At 35.9% G+C, this 19,547-nt stretch overlaps 1 protein-coding gene across 2 annotated transcripts in view; it reads right to left on the bottom strand.

Annotated features, from left to right (window-relative positions):
• LOC149798162 (uncharacterized) overlaps window positions 1–18,530 on the bottom strand; it is a 78,657-nt gene extending 60,127 nt beyond the window's left edge. For both annotated transcript variants that reach the window (XM_089963269.1, XM_089963270.1), the window contains exons 1-3: window positions 18,278–18,530; window positions 9,685–9,780; window positions 4,331–4,447 (exon numbers count right to left, since the gene is read on the bottom strand). In XM_089963269.1, coding sequence (XP_089819395.1) covers window positions 4,331–4,447; window positions 9,685–9,780; window positions 18,278–18,445 — 381 coding nt within the window. In that variant the 5' untranslated portion in view covers window positions 18,446–18,530. The remainder of the gene's footprint in view (window positions 1–4,330; window positions 4,448–9,684; window positions 9,781–18,277) is intronic.
• Window positions 18,531–19,547: the final 1,017 nt, after the last annotated feature.

Raw genomic sequence — 19,547 nt, 5'->3', positions numbered from 1 at the left:
GCACGAGTACCAATGGCAAGAGGTTTCGTGAATGGTCGAGAAATCGTAGCATTACGTGACACTGGTTGCACGGCTGTAGTGATCAAACGCAGTCTCGTGCAGGATAACCAAATGCTCGGGTGGGAGTCCCCATGCATGCTACTTGATCAAGCGATCGGTCACATCCCCGTAGCAAGGATCACGGTAGTAACACCTTTCTTAACCAGAACTGTAGATGCCCTTTGTATGGAAAACCCTATTTACGATCTGACGATCAGTAATGTTGAAGGTTCCCGTCTTCCAACCATGGCAGATTTCAGGATACGTTTGGCCCAGGCAGTCGAAACGCGAGCGCAAACCAGGCGAGAGAAAAACTCGTTTCAGAAATTAATAGTACCTGAATCAACCTCCGGAATTTCGCGTGATGAATTCAAACGAGAACAAGAACGTGATGAATCCATCAAGATTGTCATTGAGAAAATCGCGTCCGGCGCAATTAGACACTGCAAGGGTTGGGTCAGCTCAAGATTCGTTCGTAGGAACGGGCTAATTCATAGGGAGTTTATCACTCCAGAGGGTAAGAGGTATTGGCAAGTGGTCGTACCCCAGAGATACAGATCTCAAGTACTTAGGGTGGCCCATGAGTCTAGCATGGCAGGACACCTAGGTAAGGCGAAGACCACCAGTAAAGTAGTCGCTGAATTCTACTGGCCTGGTGTTAATGGCGATGTCACACGGTTCTGTAGGTCTTGTGACGTATGACAGGAAACCGTATGTAAGGGAAGGGTTACAAGGGTACCCTTGGGACAGATGCCATTAATAGATACACCGTTTAAAACAGTGGCGGTGGATATTGTAGGCCCAATACAACCAGTTACCGAAAGGAAGAACCAGTATATTCTTACTCTTGTGGATTACGCAACCAGATATCCCGAAGCTGTAGCGTTACCAACTATTGAAACAGAACGGGTGGCTGAAGCATTGGTTGACATCTTCAGTAGGGTAGGGGTGCCAGAAGAAATCCTTACGGATTGTGGTGCCCAATTCACCTCAGACCTCATGGGTGAAATAAGTAGGCTGTTATCAATCAAACAGCTAGACACTACCCCATACCATCCGATGTGCAATGGACTGGTAGAGAAATTTAATGGAACCCTTAAAAGTATGCTATGAAAGATGTGCGCGTAACATCCGCAAGACTGGGACCGTTATTTGAACGCAGTTCTGTTTGCGTACCGTGAAGTACCGCAAGAAAGTTTAGGGTTTTCACCCTTCGAATTGCTGTACGGAAGAACAGTTCGAGGCCCGATGCGGATACTACGCGAACTGTGGACAGGTGACATTGCGAGCGAGGAAATAAAAACTACATACCAGTACGTGTTAGATCTGCGAGAAAAACTGGAAAGTATATGCCAGATGGCATGCGACGAATTAATGAAATCGGGACATAGATGTGCCAAGTATTATAACCGCAGAGCGTGAAATAGGAAATTTCTTGTAGGAGATCAGGTTTTATTGCTTCTTCCTACCAGCACAAATAAATTACTAGTCCAGTGGAAAGGTCCCTACAAAGTTAAGGAGGTCAAGAATGACATGGACTACAAAATTGACATAGATGGCAATTTAAAGACATTCCATGCTAACATGCTTAAGTTGTACATCAAGAGACAGAGCGACAATGTAGAAAAAGGGGTCTTGAATGTCGTTTGTACGGCAGTTATTGACAACGACGTAGTAGAGCGGGGACCACCACAGGATATAGCTTTTTGCACGCTTAAAGAAAAACTCGTCAGTGCACCTATATTAATATTGCCAGATATTAGCAAACCCTTCATTTTAAGAACAAATGCCTCTGAAACTGGGTTGGGAGCAGTTTTACTGCAAGAGCAAGATAATAAGTTACCCGTAGCTTACTCGAGTGGAAAATTGCTACCCAGGGAGAAAAACTATTCAGTTATTGAGAAAGAGTGTTTGGCCGTAGTGTGGGGAATTGGGAAGTACCATGCATATCTTTCTGGGGGAGATTTTTTTCTCGAAACTAATCACCAACCCCATATTGTATTTAAACAAGGCCAAGGTCGCTAACGCCCGATTGATGCGTTGGGTGCTGACACTACAACCATATCGCTTCCATGTAGAGGCAATAAGGGGGGTTGAGAATATAGGGGCAGACTACTTGAGTAGGACATGATTAAAAATTTGGATAAATTTTTTTAATATAGAAAATCCAAATTGCGGTATTACCGGTGTAAATATTGAAAGTAGTTATTTTTCTTTTATTCTGTGAGGGTTTTTATTAAAAAAATGTGTGCATTTTTTTTTTCTGAGGGGGGAGGTATTGTCACAGAATAAGGCAAAGAAATAACTTGGTTTTGTCTTAAAACAATTAGACTATTTCTCGTTGTACATGCATACAACGTTATATAGGGTGAAAATGATTTTCCAGGTAAGCGACTGTATATCATGTACCTAGCCACAGATTACTTGTCGGGTATCATGACTAACATGAGGTGCACGGGTATTCTACCCCGACTTGTACTCACTCTCCTATGGATTTAAGTAAGACGAATCACGAAAAACCACACTGGTAATTTTTGGATCACGTCAAGGACTATACACTCTCCTTTATTCTCCAGCCATAGGGGTAAGTGTTAAATTTACATTCTATTTATTTGATAGGCGAAGCTTATTCGGTTTGTACTGTGTTATCACGTAATAATGTTTATTACAACGCAGATTTTTAAAAGTAATATCATATATATAGAAATTATGCATAAACTATTATGTCCCATTTGGTTTTATTATAGCTGCGTATGTGAATCTGTAGCTGCGTCTGCGTCTGTACATCTGTGTGTCTGTGTTGGCAGCTGTGTATGTGTTGGCAGCTGTGTATGTGTTGGAAGCTGTGACTGTGTTGGAAGCTGTTTCTGACTGTGTTTGAAGATGATTCTGACTGTTTGTAGCTGACTGTTATAGTAGCTGTCTATTATGGTAGCTGACCGTGTCTGTAGCCATGAATGTATATGAAATGTTATTGTGAATATAACTAGAACGGTCCGAAGCTGTCTAAAGTTTCTTGGAGTCATCTGGAGCTTCCAGAACAACACTGTCTGTTGTGATAACATTATTGTGAATCTTAGTCATGATAAGATTATTGTGAATCTTAGTCGTGATAAGATTATTGTGAATCTTAGCCGTGATAAGATTATTGTGAATCTTAGTCGTGATAAGATTATTTTGAATCTTTAGGTGTGTCAAAGATTATTTTGAATCTTTAGTTGTGTCAAAGATTATTGTGAATCTTTAGGTGTGTCAAAGATTATTTTGAATCTTAAGTTGTTTCAAAGACTATTTTTGAATCTTTATAATTTTGTTCTTGTTGAACAACATACTGTTTAAGGGGTATGTGCAGCCCATGAGGGTTCTTGGATCTGCACTTCATTTTATTCAATATTTGTTTTGTTTATTTTCAATTGTATTTTTATATCATATATTTATCATTATTAACTCATTCATAAATTTCCATCTTTCTTACATTGTGTTTGGCTTGTTCATTTAGTCCAAAAACCCACTCAGTTACAATTCTGCAACACAGAATATGGTCTGCTCTTCAGTGCAGGTGAAAACAACTGCATAACTATCAAAACCATGACTTTAGCATAACAATGCTTTCCACGAATGGCCCCCAAAGCAACTAACGCTGTACTTGCTGCAAAAGAATTTCCATGAATCCAAGATAAAATCCTTTCTTCTTTTTAACTACGGTGTGTTGGAACCATCTGTTATTCTTATGCAATAACAAGATTTTCAAGATTTTTGGCTCACTAATACTCAATCAGTTCAAAACAATTTTTGATGTCAAATTGGCAACATTTTTTTAACTTAGAGCCAGCATCATTCAAAGTCTTTTAGTCAAAACCCTAAGTCATTATGACCAACCAACTAGAATTAGCTATATCAGTTTTAAGATGGCCAAATTTGAGGTCAGAATAGCATCATTGATATGACTTTCCATAAGGTCAAGATGGTTGCCCTGTTTTTCATTTAGAACCAACTAGACAAGACACAAGTGTTTAAGTGAAAACCCCAAGTTATGAGCATTGTGTCTGAAGAAGTAACCTAAACAAGACTGTTCTATTGGAATGGCACCATTTTTCATTCAGGACACGCTAGACCTTGAATGAATGTGTGTGTAAAGTTTCAGGGAAATCTTTCAAGTAGTTTAGAAGGAGTAGGGATAACAAACTGATGCAAACATAGATGGATGGACAGCAAACAAAAGGCCATCCCACAAGCTTTTCTGGTCTATGACCACTAAAGCTAATATTTCTAATAATGTATAACTACTTACTGCTTCAGAATTATCTATAAAGTCATCTGTTTCATCATATCCTTCACCTAAATCTATCAAGTCCTCTACTGCAACCTGGCCTCTTTTCTTCTTTTTGTTTTCCCCAGGTTTTGGACCCTGCAAAAAGAAAGTGATGGTACAATTTTGAATCTGTTCTTCACATTTTAAATTTAGTATGTACCCTTGATAAGAATTGAATGAATTCCTTGTTGGAACTAAATGGGTGCATGTACACGTATTTAGTGATCACTGTAGGACACAACATATGCATAACATGCCAACCTCTTAAAAGGTATAAAGGCAATTATTGCTAATATAAGTGGCAAAAATGCATAATCTGAGCATAAAAGGACATAATTACTGGAAACTATAAAAATTTACATTTATTTTTTATAGTAACCTGGATCTGCAAATAGTTAAAAATTATTGTCACAAGAGGGCAAAATCCATGTGGATTAGAACCAGATCACAAACACAAAACATGAATACAAATTATTTGTATAAAACACTCACTTTAACAAGTATACTTGTCTCATTTTCATTGAATGATCATAAAATAAAATCCATAAATTCTACAATGAATATGAGGATGTGCTCCTTCTGAGCACTTGTGGCTGATGCAAGCTAAATGCTGGAAAAAAACAATCATTGGCCTGAAGGGAAAGAAAAAAAAATCACACCAAGTGCCAACAGTTACTCAGATTCCACATACGATCTGTTCTGGAAATGGACCTGTCTATCATACTATACAAGAGGCAAGGTAATTCCCTTCCAAGGACTCCCTTTCATACCTGTCCCTTAATCTCAGCATGCTAATCCTAAGATAGCATTTGGTCATAATCTATACTTAATTTTACACCTGATATATTTTTCCATCCATCAAGCCATTGTCAAATTTTCTGCACTGCAAACAGACATTAGAGACCCCTGAAACATATGAATTGCATAAATTTTGCCTGCCCAACAAAGTTACGCTCACTTAAAATTTGCAGGTACATATAGAGCTATGAAAAACGTTACTACGGCAGTCCTGCTCATGAATACCCACCCACCCACCCCCGACCAGCAGCCACCTACTTTTTATGACCAGAATCACTTGGCACTGACGAGTGACGAGTTTGTGTTCAAAAGTACCCCTCAAGAAAGGCAACCCCTCTAACATGACCAGATGCCAGCATATTAGTGCAAAAATGTAAAATGTACCCCCTTACAAGAGGCCACATTTTATTTTAATTTGTGTCCAGAACCAGTCTTTAATTCATACAATAAGGTTAGTAAGCTGATTATCTTTACTGATGTCAATTTCCCGATGTCAGGTTTTCTTTACTGAAAGAAGTGTTGGCTAAAGTACGTACATGTACAACTAAAGTTGATATTATATCATTAACATTGCCATTTACAGGAAATTGGGGTCAACAATCTTGTGAGTTTTGATCTTCACACATTGGTTCATTTCTTCTCTTTGATAATTATGACCGGACATAATTTTCAAGATCATAACATCGTCAGCATAGACTAAATATAGATTTTGTAGGGTTAACATGCAGAGAGAAATTAACGTTGAACAAAACAGAGTTCCAGACAAAGAATGGCAAATCACATGACAGTACATGTATCACTTTCTTTGTAAACAAGGCATTTTGTCAACTCCATAAAAATTTCATCTGCATGATTTAACTGCAATACTGTGCAATTAGCAAAATAGGAATAAGCTGTAAAAAATTTAATACGTCATTACATAAATGGTGAATGAATAATTTAGAAGAAAAAGTAAAAGTTATTTGCCTTGACAATGGGGAAAGACTCAAAAAACATCATAACTGCTAAGAAGAATATGGGAAATGGAGTAAATGGAGAAAGAAATATTTTGTTAGATGCCAAGAAATGTATGTTCCATGATTTAAACGACATTTTTAAATGGTTTTGCAATGCGCATGCCAACAAGACCCTACTCACATTTCATGCAAAAGAATTTATATTAACTTGAAACAAGTTTGTTGTTAAGACAAGAAAAACCTTTAATAATTAATGCTACTTTTAAATGAAGATATTAAATACTCTGAAGTCATATGTAACTTTCTTATAACATACACGTACAAATACATTGGCATACTTCTCACAAATCTAGTCCCCCTTAAAGACCATTAGGTGCAGAAGGGGTGGCAGTGTAAGAGGGGGATTACTGTATATAATTTAAAAAATGATCACAATATATCATTTTAATTTGGAAAAATAAAATCAATAATAAATCTACTAAATTTAGTTTATTTAATTGCTATAAAAAATTAAGTAATAACCTTTGTGCCACAAAAGTACTCTTCACTCAGGAGATAGCAAACTTTGTAATGACAGATTTAAAATGGAGTTGATGTTTGCAAACACACATGAAATTCTTTCTTGAAACAGATTCCAAGAGTTCATCTGAGTGAATGGTAAGTAGAAACGTACCTTTGCATCTACTGCTGTCCTCAAATTAAAGACCAAAGGTGTCTCAGGGTTGGATATCTCTATTTACTAACAAACTGTAGATGAGTGTAACATTCTTGGGGAAGGCTATGACCAGTAAAGCTAACTACTAATGATTAAGCAAGCTAATAATCCTTCACTTAAAAAATCCCATTGAAAAAACAAAAAATGTTAACAGTATGCTGGCGAGGAAAAAAGCAATAAAGTAGCAAGACAAATAAATAAATAAAGTAGATACAAAAGGAAAAAACTGACGAAAGAAAACGAAAGAAGAGATCATAATCTTTGCAAAAATCTCATGCAAATGATGCATTTAGGATGCATATTCGTGGGATTAAGACCAACATTTGAAACACTGCACCGAAAAGAAAAGAATAAGTAAAAAAGTTAGGCATTTTTGGAAGCCATACTGATTTTAGTTCACTAAATCTCTACATATAGAAAATTCCCTTTTATTTCAAATTATTGTGGGAGGTGGGGAGCAATGTGTAATGTTATTTGTTATTGAAAAATAACTGCAGAAGACATTCTATATTATTTATTAAATCCAAGACATCAATACAGTTAGGAAGGGGAAACAAATGTAATCAAAATTTTCATTTTTTTTCCTCTGTGTATATTTATCTTAGTCACTGAGAACAGTTCATCTCTTAAAAATTATTTTGTATGCAGAAATTTCAATTTGTTTTCAGCCCCCCCCCCTTACCTAAACACCTAAATGCCTATGTAAACAATATTACAATGCTCCTGAGAATGTTGAGATAAACTGATAGCACTGGTTTATGAAAATGATGACATATTTTGAAACTTGGTGATAAAATATTGAGGTTGGCGATTTTTTTGGATGACAACCTTTTTAAAACCAGTGCCATTCCTGCAAAAGTGTGAAATATCCATGAAATATTCGTTTTGACTGTTGGCACTGCTTTGCTTTCTTCTGAGTCAGACAAAGTATCAGGGTTTAAAACAATCACTCTGAGAGGCTCCGATAATGCAGTAGGCATGGGAATTAAATTTCTCTTATTACACTGTATCTCTCCCTCATCAGTTACTACCATGTATGAACGAAGTGTGGATGCCTCCGATTTAACAATGCCTGAAGAAAAATGATCTTTAATTCACTTTATTCCCTACCTGAAGTTTTTTCATATTTCAGATGCGATGTTAATTGACGATCATAATTTCTCTTTTGAGCTTGCTTTTGATGGTTTTCCAATTTCTACAGTTTCATTAAATCTGGCCATTTTGGCTGTAAGTTTTCTGGTGCCATTGGCAAAGGAGTTTGTAATTTTCTTCCCATCAATAATTTGGCAGGGTGTATTCATTCGTTAATGGTTTTGCGCAATGTCAAAAGAGCTATGTAAGGATCATTTGCTTTTTTAAGCGTTCTTTTAATTGCATGAACAGCTCTTTTGGCAAGACCGTTGCTCTGTGGATAGTTTCGACTACTTGTAATATGCCTGAATCCATAATTGGTCGCATAATTCTTTGAGTACTGTGGACCACTATCTGAAACTAATACTTCTGGTTTACCTTGTCAAGCAAAGATTGATTTGAGATGATTAACAATTGCTTTTGAACCAGTGCCTTGCAATTTTGGTATTTCGATGTATCGTGAAAAATAATCAATCACCAGGAGATATGTTTGACCATTCAGTTCAAACAAGTCTGATGCAACTCTTTGCCAAGGTCAACTTGGAAATTATTTGGTATCATTAATTCAGCTTGATATCTCGAGTTTTCAATTAAATTTTGGCAAGATATTACCAAGTGGTCTAGCTGAGTACTTAGTCATTTCCACAAAACTGACATTTTTGCATGTTCTCAGCAATTAACTATGCCTTGGTGACCATCGCAAATTCTCTCAAGGATTTCTTTTTTAAGTGATTCTGGTTCAACCAGGCATTCAGGATCATTAAGAGACCATTTTGAACTGTAAATTCATCTATATCTGACCAGTACGATTTAAGTTTTCCATCAATAGCGGATTTCTCTGGCCACCCATTTTTCACAGAATTCCACAGATTGTTTGCAAATTGAATCATTTCGATATTCAGACTTTATTTGTTCAAGTCGAGTATTTGATGTGGGCAAATTACTAACTATGAAATCAACATAGGCGTTAGTTTCAGCCTATAGTTCTCTGTCACTCTCAGTGATAACTTAAAAGTGCGCTGCATAGAGCATCAGCAGTTAATAGATTTTTCCCAGAAACATGAACTATACAAAAGTTGAATTTCATCAAACACATTCTAAAGCGTTGAAATTTTGGCGGTAAATCTCCCAAGATTTTTGTGTTCATTAGTGGTACTAATGGCTTTTGGTCCATTTCAAGTTTGAATTGTGACCCAGTTAAATAGCTACTGAAGAGTTCACATCCCAAATGATTGAGATGACCTCTTTTTCAATTTGAGCATAGCATTGCTCAGTTTCTGACATACCTCGCGATGAGAACGCCACCGGTCTCAGAGTGCTACCATGCTTCTGCCATATCACAGCATCTAGTCCAATTGAATATGCATCTATTTCTCTATTTGGATCATAATGTGCTAAAGTTGGTGAAGAAATCGTTTCTTGCTTGATATCTTTAAGAGCTTGTTCTTGATCTGAACCCCAAGTCCATGAGTTTTTATGTTTCAAAAGTTCACAAAATGGTTTTGATTTTTCTGCCAAATTTGGACTAAATTTGCCAAGCTGATCTGCCATACAGAAAAATCGTTGTATATCTGTTACGAATTTCAGTGTTTCCATTTCAATTATAGTCTTGACTTTTGACCCTAGCAAATTGGGCAACACAGATACATCTGAAGAGATACAAATCCTACTTCCATGAAAATATCAGGTAATGAAAAGAAGAAAAAAAGGAAAGAAAAAACAAAAACACTTACATATTTTTCCTCAAAAGCTCTTGCAATTCTTGCAACATCATCCGCATTATCCTCATCACCAAAAGGGCCATTGCTTTCTTTGGGTTTCTCTAACCCCTGAAAATTCACACACCAGATATCATTTATTGGTAATATTCACTGCAATGTAAACTTGGACTAACATCATTAAGAAGACAGCACAAAACTTTTGACATACAGAATACTGTAAAATAATCTCTTTTCACCGTTCTCTTCAATACATAAACTGCAACCATATAATCACAACTGTGTTTCAAGGGGTTTACAGAAACTTTTATCCTGCTGTTGTTATCCTGTGGACATGGGAAGTAACGCTGACTTAATGTACTCTCATTTTTTTGGTAAAATGTGATCAATGGGTGGTGCAGGAGCTACGGTAGCCCAGTGGTCGGAAAGCCAGACCTGCGACTGAAATGGTGTAGGCTTGAATCAGACTATTGGATTAGTTACGATTAGCTACCTTAGCATGACCTTTGGCAAGGCCCTGTACTGCAACTGACTCAATACTAAATAATCAGCAAGTGTTTCTGTGACATCTGCATACCCAGTAAGTGTATACAGCTCATAGTATCTTGAAAAATTGTGTCTAGCAGAAACCAATTGAATTGTGACACCAGATTGTTAATGTAAAGATTCATTAATTATACAGTGGTATGACTTAACAAGAGAGACCACCTACCTTTAGACAATGCTTTTATGACAGAAAGCGTGGTCTTTAAAAACAGGTTTTAATACATATACTTTTAGGATGTGGCTATGAATCATTTCATTGCTATCACTTGAGAATCAGCGCAGAGGATGTGAAGAGACCCAGGGGCAATCACTAGCTGCATAAACGAGTTGATCTTTCCATGATGAAAAAATGTTGAAGAGGGGGGATCTCCACAGTTTTGATGATATGACTGCATGGGTAAGAACAGACCTGGAAACTTACTGAATAAATTAATTCCCTTTTGTAATCATACATAAATGCATTACACTTTGTTGAGCTATGAATAAGTTCAAAGTTGTGACCCAAGGACTAGTCCTCAGAGGGTAGGTAAAGACCTAGGGGCCAAAGCTGATTGTTTAAATGACTTGTCCTTTTCATGCAAAGATAAAGCATACATTGTTATAGAGAGATTTTTTCAATTATCACCCTTTTAATCAATTGAGTCTGCTTGTAGCACCAATGCTGTGTCTGCCATTACATTACTACGAAGCACTGTAAACAAAGTGAAACTTACACTGAAAAGTGAAATGTCTGAAGCATAATGCTTAATGCCTGATGTATTTTGCGATATAACTGAATGGAGTGACGACATGAGAGTGGCCAAATCTGATGTACAATGACATTTACAACTATTTAATCTCATCCAAAACAGTAGATGGAAAAGAAATGAAGATCTTCAAAAGCTTAAAAAGGCATAACTACTTCCTGAGTGAAAATATGGATACAATTTTGAACAATACATCGTACTTGGAGAATAAAATTATCTTGAAAGGAGAAATATGCTCATCACAATCAGTAAATGAAGTAAAGGAAGCTTATGTTGTCTGTACCATGGAGGGCATTGTAGAGAATGGGTGGTGTACATGTATGCTGGGGAAAGGACACTTGTGCAGTCATGTTGCTGATTTGCTGTGGAGAAATAATTTTACTGGGGTCAGTCGTACTGATAAGACAGCTAAGTGGAGCAGAGGTACAAAGAGAAATGTTGATGCACCAAAACCTCTTGCAAATATAAAATTAAAAAAAAAAAATGGTGATAGCCCCATTAAAGATGACAGAAGTAGAGTAGTGCCTGTTGCCCGAAACATCATTTGATAAAATCAGAGTTTAAAACCACTGTTAACAATTCACCTCTTAAAGCTTTAATTCAAATTAAAGGATTTTTTTTGTTGTTGTTGTGGGGTTTAACACCATTTTTCAGCACACGATAGACTATACATGGCGGCCAGTATTAATGGTGGAGGAAGAACCCTGGAAAACCCCAGAAAGAACCACTGATCCACGAGAAGCTACTGGCAAGCTTTCTCACATACCCACATTTGCTGAATCCGAGACTCGAACCGCTGCAGACAAAGGTGAGATGGCAGTGATCCGTAACGGAGAGCGCTTTAGACCACTCTGGGCCCCCAAATTTAAGGAACAAAAATAAACAAAAGTTTCACAAGTGAACCTTCGAACTGTACAGGTGATACATGACTTCATGATCATAGCACTAATGAATGCTTATCTTTCTGATCATAATAAACTGCAAAATGAACTGTTACTCAGCATAAATGCCCTTTGTGGAGAGACGCTCGAAAATTAAGAATTACAGCTAGCAGTGCACATGTGGTACCCATTAATGAGACAACTGACTGCATAAATTTCATAAGGGATCATTTACATTAAAAATGTATTGGCAGCAAATTTACAAAACATGGACAGGACATTGAGGTTAAAGCAAAACAATTTTAAAATTTAAATGAATATACTGTAATTGACTGGATTGTATGTGTCAGTGGAGGAAAAATGGTATTGTGCAAGTCGTGATGCAATTTTAAATTGAGATACTCTTTTAGAAGTCCATTTCCTGATCCTAAATGGACAGTGTTAAAGCAACTATTTATTAGTTGCAAATATGATGTAAAGCGTGAAAATGGAAATGTATTAAAAGTTTAAGGAGGCAGAAGATTTCATTTACAAATTCATTAACTATGTTTTGCATTCGGTTGAGAAAGTGAACACGTTTTTATCTATCTTAATTAGTGTGTGTGATTTGGATTTTTAACGTAGCTTTTAAACAAAATTCAGTCATATAGCTACGATGTCTGCAGTGTGGCAGTTTATAGTGATGTCTAGCACTGAGGCATCATGCCGCAGACATGTGGCATGATGTCCCACCCAGTCACAATATCCTGACATCAGGCTGACCAGTCATAACACTGACTTCTTAATGTTGAGTGCCAAGCGAGGCAGCTGTTAATACCATTTTTGTAATCTTTGGTATGACTCGGCCAGGGATCGAACCCACGACCTCCCGCATCCAAGACAGACGCTCTAACCACTAGGCCACTGGAGCGGTTCATCTAGCTTAATGAAGATGAGCACAAGTTTGTAGATGTTCAGTATGACGATCACTTTGTGAAAAATCAGATATTATGCCTTCGTGAATTTTATTACAGGATGATGAACTAAGCATGCGCATTCACTGGATTTGTGTTTCTCGTAAAGATTCTTTCTATATATTTATTTTTTTAGAGTTGTTTATACAAAAGCAAAGAATAAAACAGGTAGTGCAGCACAGGAAGTTCCACTAACTTTTATTCTTTGCTTTTGTATCCATCATAAAAACATCAATACATGTACAATCAAGAAACATTAAATGTAAACATAAAGCAGCTGATGCTGTGATGGACAAATTCACAATAGTCTAATGGCCGATGTACCACATGACACAGAATGGCAGCGCCCATCAAAACTGGTTCTGTGCCAGAAAAACCTGTATACAGGGTGGGGAGATCAATGGTTTCCAAAGCATGGCCAGTGGCAGTATGTATTTAGAACAGTTAACTGTCTATTCATGCAATATTCTAAAAACAAACGCATATATCACATTAAATGTGTCCTGAATTTAATCAAAATGTCTGTAGAAACTTGGAGTGATCTTTGACACCCCATACACCTAACTAAGGAAGGGTGAGATATGCTTGGAACGTGTCAGCTTCAGTTCTGGACTTGTACAAAGAAATTTATCAATGAGTTGATGCCAACTTAATGATTGTGTCTTGCATTTTCTCTGAAAAAAGGAAGACAAATTTCAATAATAAATACAAGTCAGTAACGAATTCCAAGTAATTTTTGGGACCGACTATATCCTTAATAAAAAGAAAACTAAATTCTTTATGGTCTGATGCTTTTACAAACCTTTCAGAACCATGTAAGTAATTCGCTACTGAAAAGGAACAGTTTATGCAGACTAAATTCTTGTTTAATCCAAACATCGCTACAATCAAGATTGGAACATTTTAAAAAACAAAATGAAGTGCTTCATGTTGTGAATAAAATGGTCACATCTGCAACTAAAATTTCTAATCTGAGTGAAAATTGTCAAGTGGTCACTGTCGACCTTAAAATGCCTAATGCAGCAACTAGAAAATGACATCAGTAGTCACAAGTATACACTGGTACCCTGCTTTGCACTAAAAACATATGGCCAATAAATTAGCCCTCAAACTTTTGGTGATACTTTGGTTTCTGGGTATGATCTCACCTGTTCAATTTTTCAGAGGCACATCAATAGCACTTATGTCGTGGTTGTGTACAAGTTTTTGAGGGACAGGTGTTCCTTTTAATAGTTACTACAGAACCACAGACACACACACACATATATATATATATATATATATACACACACACACACAGAATACAAATCATATGGCGAATAACAGTCCTTTCAAGTGCGCACTGGATCCAGCAAGGGATCATGTGTCAAGGATTGATTAAGATAAATGCAATAAACTGACAACGAACAGTGTGAAACTAGTATCTAATTAGCCTGAGCACTTACGACTCTTTAATGAGTCTTTAAATAGTTGAAAGCGCTCTGGCTAGTTAGATATTAGTTTTGTACTGTTCGTTGTCAGCTTATTGTATATCTATATATATAAATACACACACATATATATAGGATGATAATTATGGATACAGCATGTGAACTTGGACCAAGAAGACTACCACCATCTACGCAAAATTCGCTGAGCAAAGTCCTTAAACAAAGCGGTCTAAGAAAATTAGGAGCAGGAATAATTCCGACCTGTGCACTGTTTATCTCATTCCCAGCTGCAGTGCTGTTGACACACAGAGAAGATATATTCCACAACATAAGTCATCTACAATACCAACACCTTATCATTCCAGCTACAAACGTGCAAAATATGGTTTTCAAATTTTTTTTCCTTACATGGAGCAAGTACAAGTGAAGGAACTCTCAATTTGTCAAATAATATTACAAATTCACTGACCTGAAATTTAGAACAATTACATCTTGTTCAGAATTTGTCATTACTGGGGCACAAGCAGGGCGTTATATCAACTAGAAAGTAGTTAAGAAAACAATATAATTTAGAATTTTTATATTATATAATCTGATGAAATCTGTACTGATAATTTGTAGAGTCTTGCATGTGGGATGATGCAGCGGCAACATTAGAAGTGCTTATTTCAGTAGAACTGTACCCTATATGTTGTGTTTCTCTCTGGTCTCTTCTTTCAGGAATTAGTTTTCTTCTTATTTGGATCACATTTTTTTATTTTGTCATATTAATAGACTGACTGAGACATATTATGACAACATTTACTTAAGTGGATGAAATATTCAGGAAGAGTACACAAGTTATAGCAAAACCTGTTCCATCGAAAACTGAATCTGAAGCCATGATAAGAAAGGGTAAAAAAAATAATTTATTTAAAGAGGTACAAACACTAGCATAACAATGCAATCCTAATAACCAAACCAAAACAAGCATTAAAAAAAAAGAGAAACAAGATTTATTTAAAACTTGTGCACATTTCACAAAGTGATCACATTCAAGAGGGCTCTCAAAACTCACTAATTTCAGCTGCAAGAACAAACTTAAAGACCTAATAATGTTTCCTACCTGAAATGTTCTCAGCATGTTTTTTATTTTTTAATGTTTTTCTAATTTCATGGTGTTTGTTTTTTATAATAATATTATTATGTTTTTTATCTTATAGGTGTTGTCTAATGTTGTAAAGTGCTTAGAGCTTCTAAAGATTAGGCGCTATACAAAGTCCTCATTATTATTATTATCACTAGAAGTTACTCTTTCTCACACACTTACCCTTTCTTTATTTCACACATTTTTTTTAAATATATGTTTTGTTTATATTATGGATATCCATTTTCCACCAGCACTGATATGTTACCTGGGCATTAAGTGCCAGGAATTTATCAAGAAACTAGTCGGTGTTCTTTTCATTCATGGGGTATCTAGATAATACTAAAATAAAGATATTTTGATTGAAAATACTGAAATTAAACTCTTTTAATAGATAATACTGAAAGTAAACTATATATTTTTTAAATGTAACAAGTCAGTAATTAATATTTCATGTGTGAGCTTAGGCCAAATAAGACAATTTACATTACCTAGTATGTGTTCATGTATAATGATGGGGGTGGGGGTGGTCGGGAAATCAAGTTGTACAAATCTTGGGATTGTGAATTCGAATAATTTTTCCCTACTCAAAGGAATGATAATAAATTTGAAGAAAGAAAAAAGATCAAAATGTAACATATTTTAGGGATAGATTTTTAGCACTGGTCAGAATTTTGGAACAAGAGGTTTTGATGGTTTTGATAAACGTCATTGATGAAAGGAATGAAAACTTGCCAAAATCAAACAAAGCTTTCTACCTTGTCTAAGCTAGTAAAGTGCAGTTTGTTTTCAGCAGGTAAAATTTTTACAAACCGATGGTTATCCATGCTTTTCCCCACACCTATAAGTTTAACAATATTATGATTGACGTAATGAACATTTTCCCGAAAATGCAATTCCACTTTTTCTTTCTATCTTGTAGGTTTCATGTAACATTATTATGTGAAATTCAATAAAGGCTGGGTTGTGAGCTTATACTACCTGGATTGAACAAATGAAAAACTTCTCCACACACGAAAACAATGACTTTAATAATTCCAACTGACTATACGGAGTGAAAGGCATAAACGCTAACTTTGTTGCTTTCAGAAATGCATGAAAACTGCCCTTTTTGGAAAGATAAAGTTTTCATTATTTTTACATTAGCAAAATACTGAAGAAGAAAAAAACTATCTTGAACGTTACAATATCAACTTCACTTCATTTCCTAGTTTACATTTCTTTTCGTTAAGGCACTCCCAAACTGAATTGTTGAAGAAAAAACAAAACATACTCGTTGGTTTTAATTCATTTATCACTTATTTATATAAATTCGTTTTAGCTGAAAAAGAAACTTTTCATTTAAACACACATCAATATTTACAGTTCATTATCTTTGTTTAAATTTAATCATACATTTCCGTATACTTTGAACCTGGTACTGTACCGCTCTCTTTTGTTTCCACCCACTACCGCATGCCCTAAACCGCCGTCTTACAAAATCACCGCCCGCCACTATACACTACAGTACTCTACTACTAGGCTTAAAATAGACAACGAGCGCGCGCCCCAGTTGATGTCCCGATAATCTGCAATCGATAGTAGCTCAATCAGCATGTCGCGGTGATTAATCAAGCGTAGCGCTAGGGAGGGGGTTAAAGTCCCACTACCTATAGCCATGTCAGCTTGACTGCCCACTGATGCTATATATAGCAACATACCTATGGCTAAAGCCACTGTACCTCCTAGCGCTTGCGCAGAGCACGACTGACTGAACGAGACACCAAATAAAAAGTTTTGTAACAATACTGCATATGCATTTATAACAAACGCCACAAATCTAACGTTAGTCACCATCATATTCCATCTGACATTTTTGTCTCCATACAAATTACATCGTTCAATGTTCGCATACCATAAAATGCACAAATCTCACTCTCTACCATAAGACATTATGAAAAACGGTTTGCCATCATGATTTAAGTATGAAATCGTCTGCAAGTCGGCTGTAAGATCAATTTACAAACATGTTCGGCAAATTGTCACTGTTTGATGACGTCTGCAGTTTTTATCGGGCATGTTTAATTTATTTCATTAATCTATCACCAAAAATGGTTGAAAGAGGACGTACCAACTAAAAAAATAACTTTAATGCATTATATGCATCCTTATTTTTTATTTATTATCTGTTGTGATTCCATGCAAACACAAATACTTTTTGAAAAAAAAATATGCTGTCATATTTACAGCTTGTGTGACAGAATTAATAACATCGGTAAATTGATCAATCATCGGACTATTTCTTCAACTTATGGTACTGAACAAATATCATGTCTGAAGCTATTCCTCAGTTCCTACTTAAAACACATCAGTTCATCCCACTCTAAAACCCATAAGGAGCCTCAATTAACAACATTATACATGACTTAACCCCATCCAACATGGCAAGCGCAAACTTGGATATCTAGGATATAATCACGATCCATAAACCTTGTATTGTAACCTAAATAAACATGAAATCACACAGATTGGGTGCTGCATGAAAGTTCTCACAAATTCTAAACACCGGCTACTATTTGCTATGCCTTATAACAAAATTTCAGGAGAGACATATCCTCAACGAGTATATAATAAACTGTAACATTTGGTCAAGCTGTTGTCTCCTTATTCTCTTTCAAGGAAAGATCAAAATGGCGGTCTACTCAGTCCAGTCATTTTCTAAACATTGAAGGCAACATATACGTTTAAGTTGTCCGAATATCTGAACAAACGTTGAAAAAATGCACGTTTCTGCGAAGCAAAATCCTACAATATGGAAACCTCGTCAGTGGGATTCCCAAATTTAAGTCACTCGAATAATATAAAAATGAATGAACAAGATTGTGGCATTGCCCAGGGTAAAAAGAACAATAATTACTCTTACATTTTCAACGGGTTAAATACATACCTCGACATTTTTCACCAATTCGTTGTACCAATACTCAGGACAGGTTAACTCATTTGACTCCGTTAGCGAAAACACAAATCGGTGGGTTTTTATAATTGTTTTTATCTTTTTTTCCTTTTCTGTTGGTCCAACTGTAGTAAACTCCTGTCGTTTTGGTTCCGCCATCATCTACTGTGTCCGTGTTCGTCTATTTTCTGCGAGATTAGGGATTTGATAGTTCCAGTTTCTCTTAAAACTGGCAAATCTACCGCCATTTTGTGATGAAATGACGTCACTGAGCTCACAACCTCTGCTTTAGAAGAGTTCATTATTGTAAACATTAAATACAGGTTACTGAGGACTTAACAATGAGATAAATCTTGTTACCTTTGAGGTATTTCTGATTGAAACTTTTCCAATATGGAGATGTTAGTTTAAATTAATATTTTATCTTTTATATGGAATGTTTATCTGCATGATAAAAAAATGGGGATCACCAGTCTTGAATTAAAGCGCTCAACCTACCATAATAATGGACAAACCTTGTATGGGATTCCCCCTTCATGTACAATGGGAAACACCTTGTGCAAGGACGTCTGCGTGATGAAAATGAAGGACAACTAAATATATATTAACGTACTTCGTATGATTTCGTCCACAATTGTTTGTTGTTGTTGTTTTTTTCCAAGTGAATTTTGAATCTTTATTTTTACATAACAAATTTTTGAGGAGTTCTTGGAGATTCCATTCTACGACTTCCATAGCTCTGTTCGGCCATGAAATGCAGTATCGTCATCGTCATTGATAGTCATCTTTCATTTAAATAAGATTCAGTTCAAATGTATAAGTTTATATTTAAAACGGCATCATATACGGATAAAGCATTATGGTTGTTCATTTTAATGAGTTCATGCGTGATATATTGATAAAAGTACAATATGATCAGCTATTTGCCTAGTACTAATATTAGTACCCCTACTCCTACCGCGTGGAAAACCACAACAAATCAAGTTGAGGCTACGACATCGTAGCTACTATCTGCCCTCAGTACATAAATTATAAAGAACTATTTGAAAATATTTTGAATGAAAGGACATCATGCATAATGAATAAACTGGAAGACACTTGTGTACATTACCACCAGAAAAATATAATTTTCTTAAGTTTAGATGAAAAAGTTGATTGAAATTTTTTGTAGCAATATTCCATCAAGCTATAATCAGATTTATAGACATGAACCATAATTTGAGCTGATTTGTCACAAATATTGTACATAAAGTGTGAAGCTGGT

The sequence above is a fragment of the Sinohyriopsis cumingii genome, chromosome 6 (genome assembly GCF_028554795.1).
Source record: "Sinohyriopsis cumingii isolate HCF-2022 chromosome 6, ASM2855479v2, whole genome shotgun sequence".
NCBI lineage: Eukaryota > Metazoa > Mollusca > Bivalvia > Unionida > Unionidae > Sinohyriopsis > Sinohyriopsis cumingii.
The sequence above is the reverse complement of the archived record's forward strand: the minus strand, read 5'-3'. Positions and strand labels throughout refer to the sequence as shown.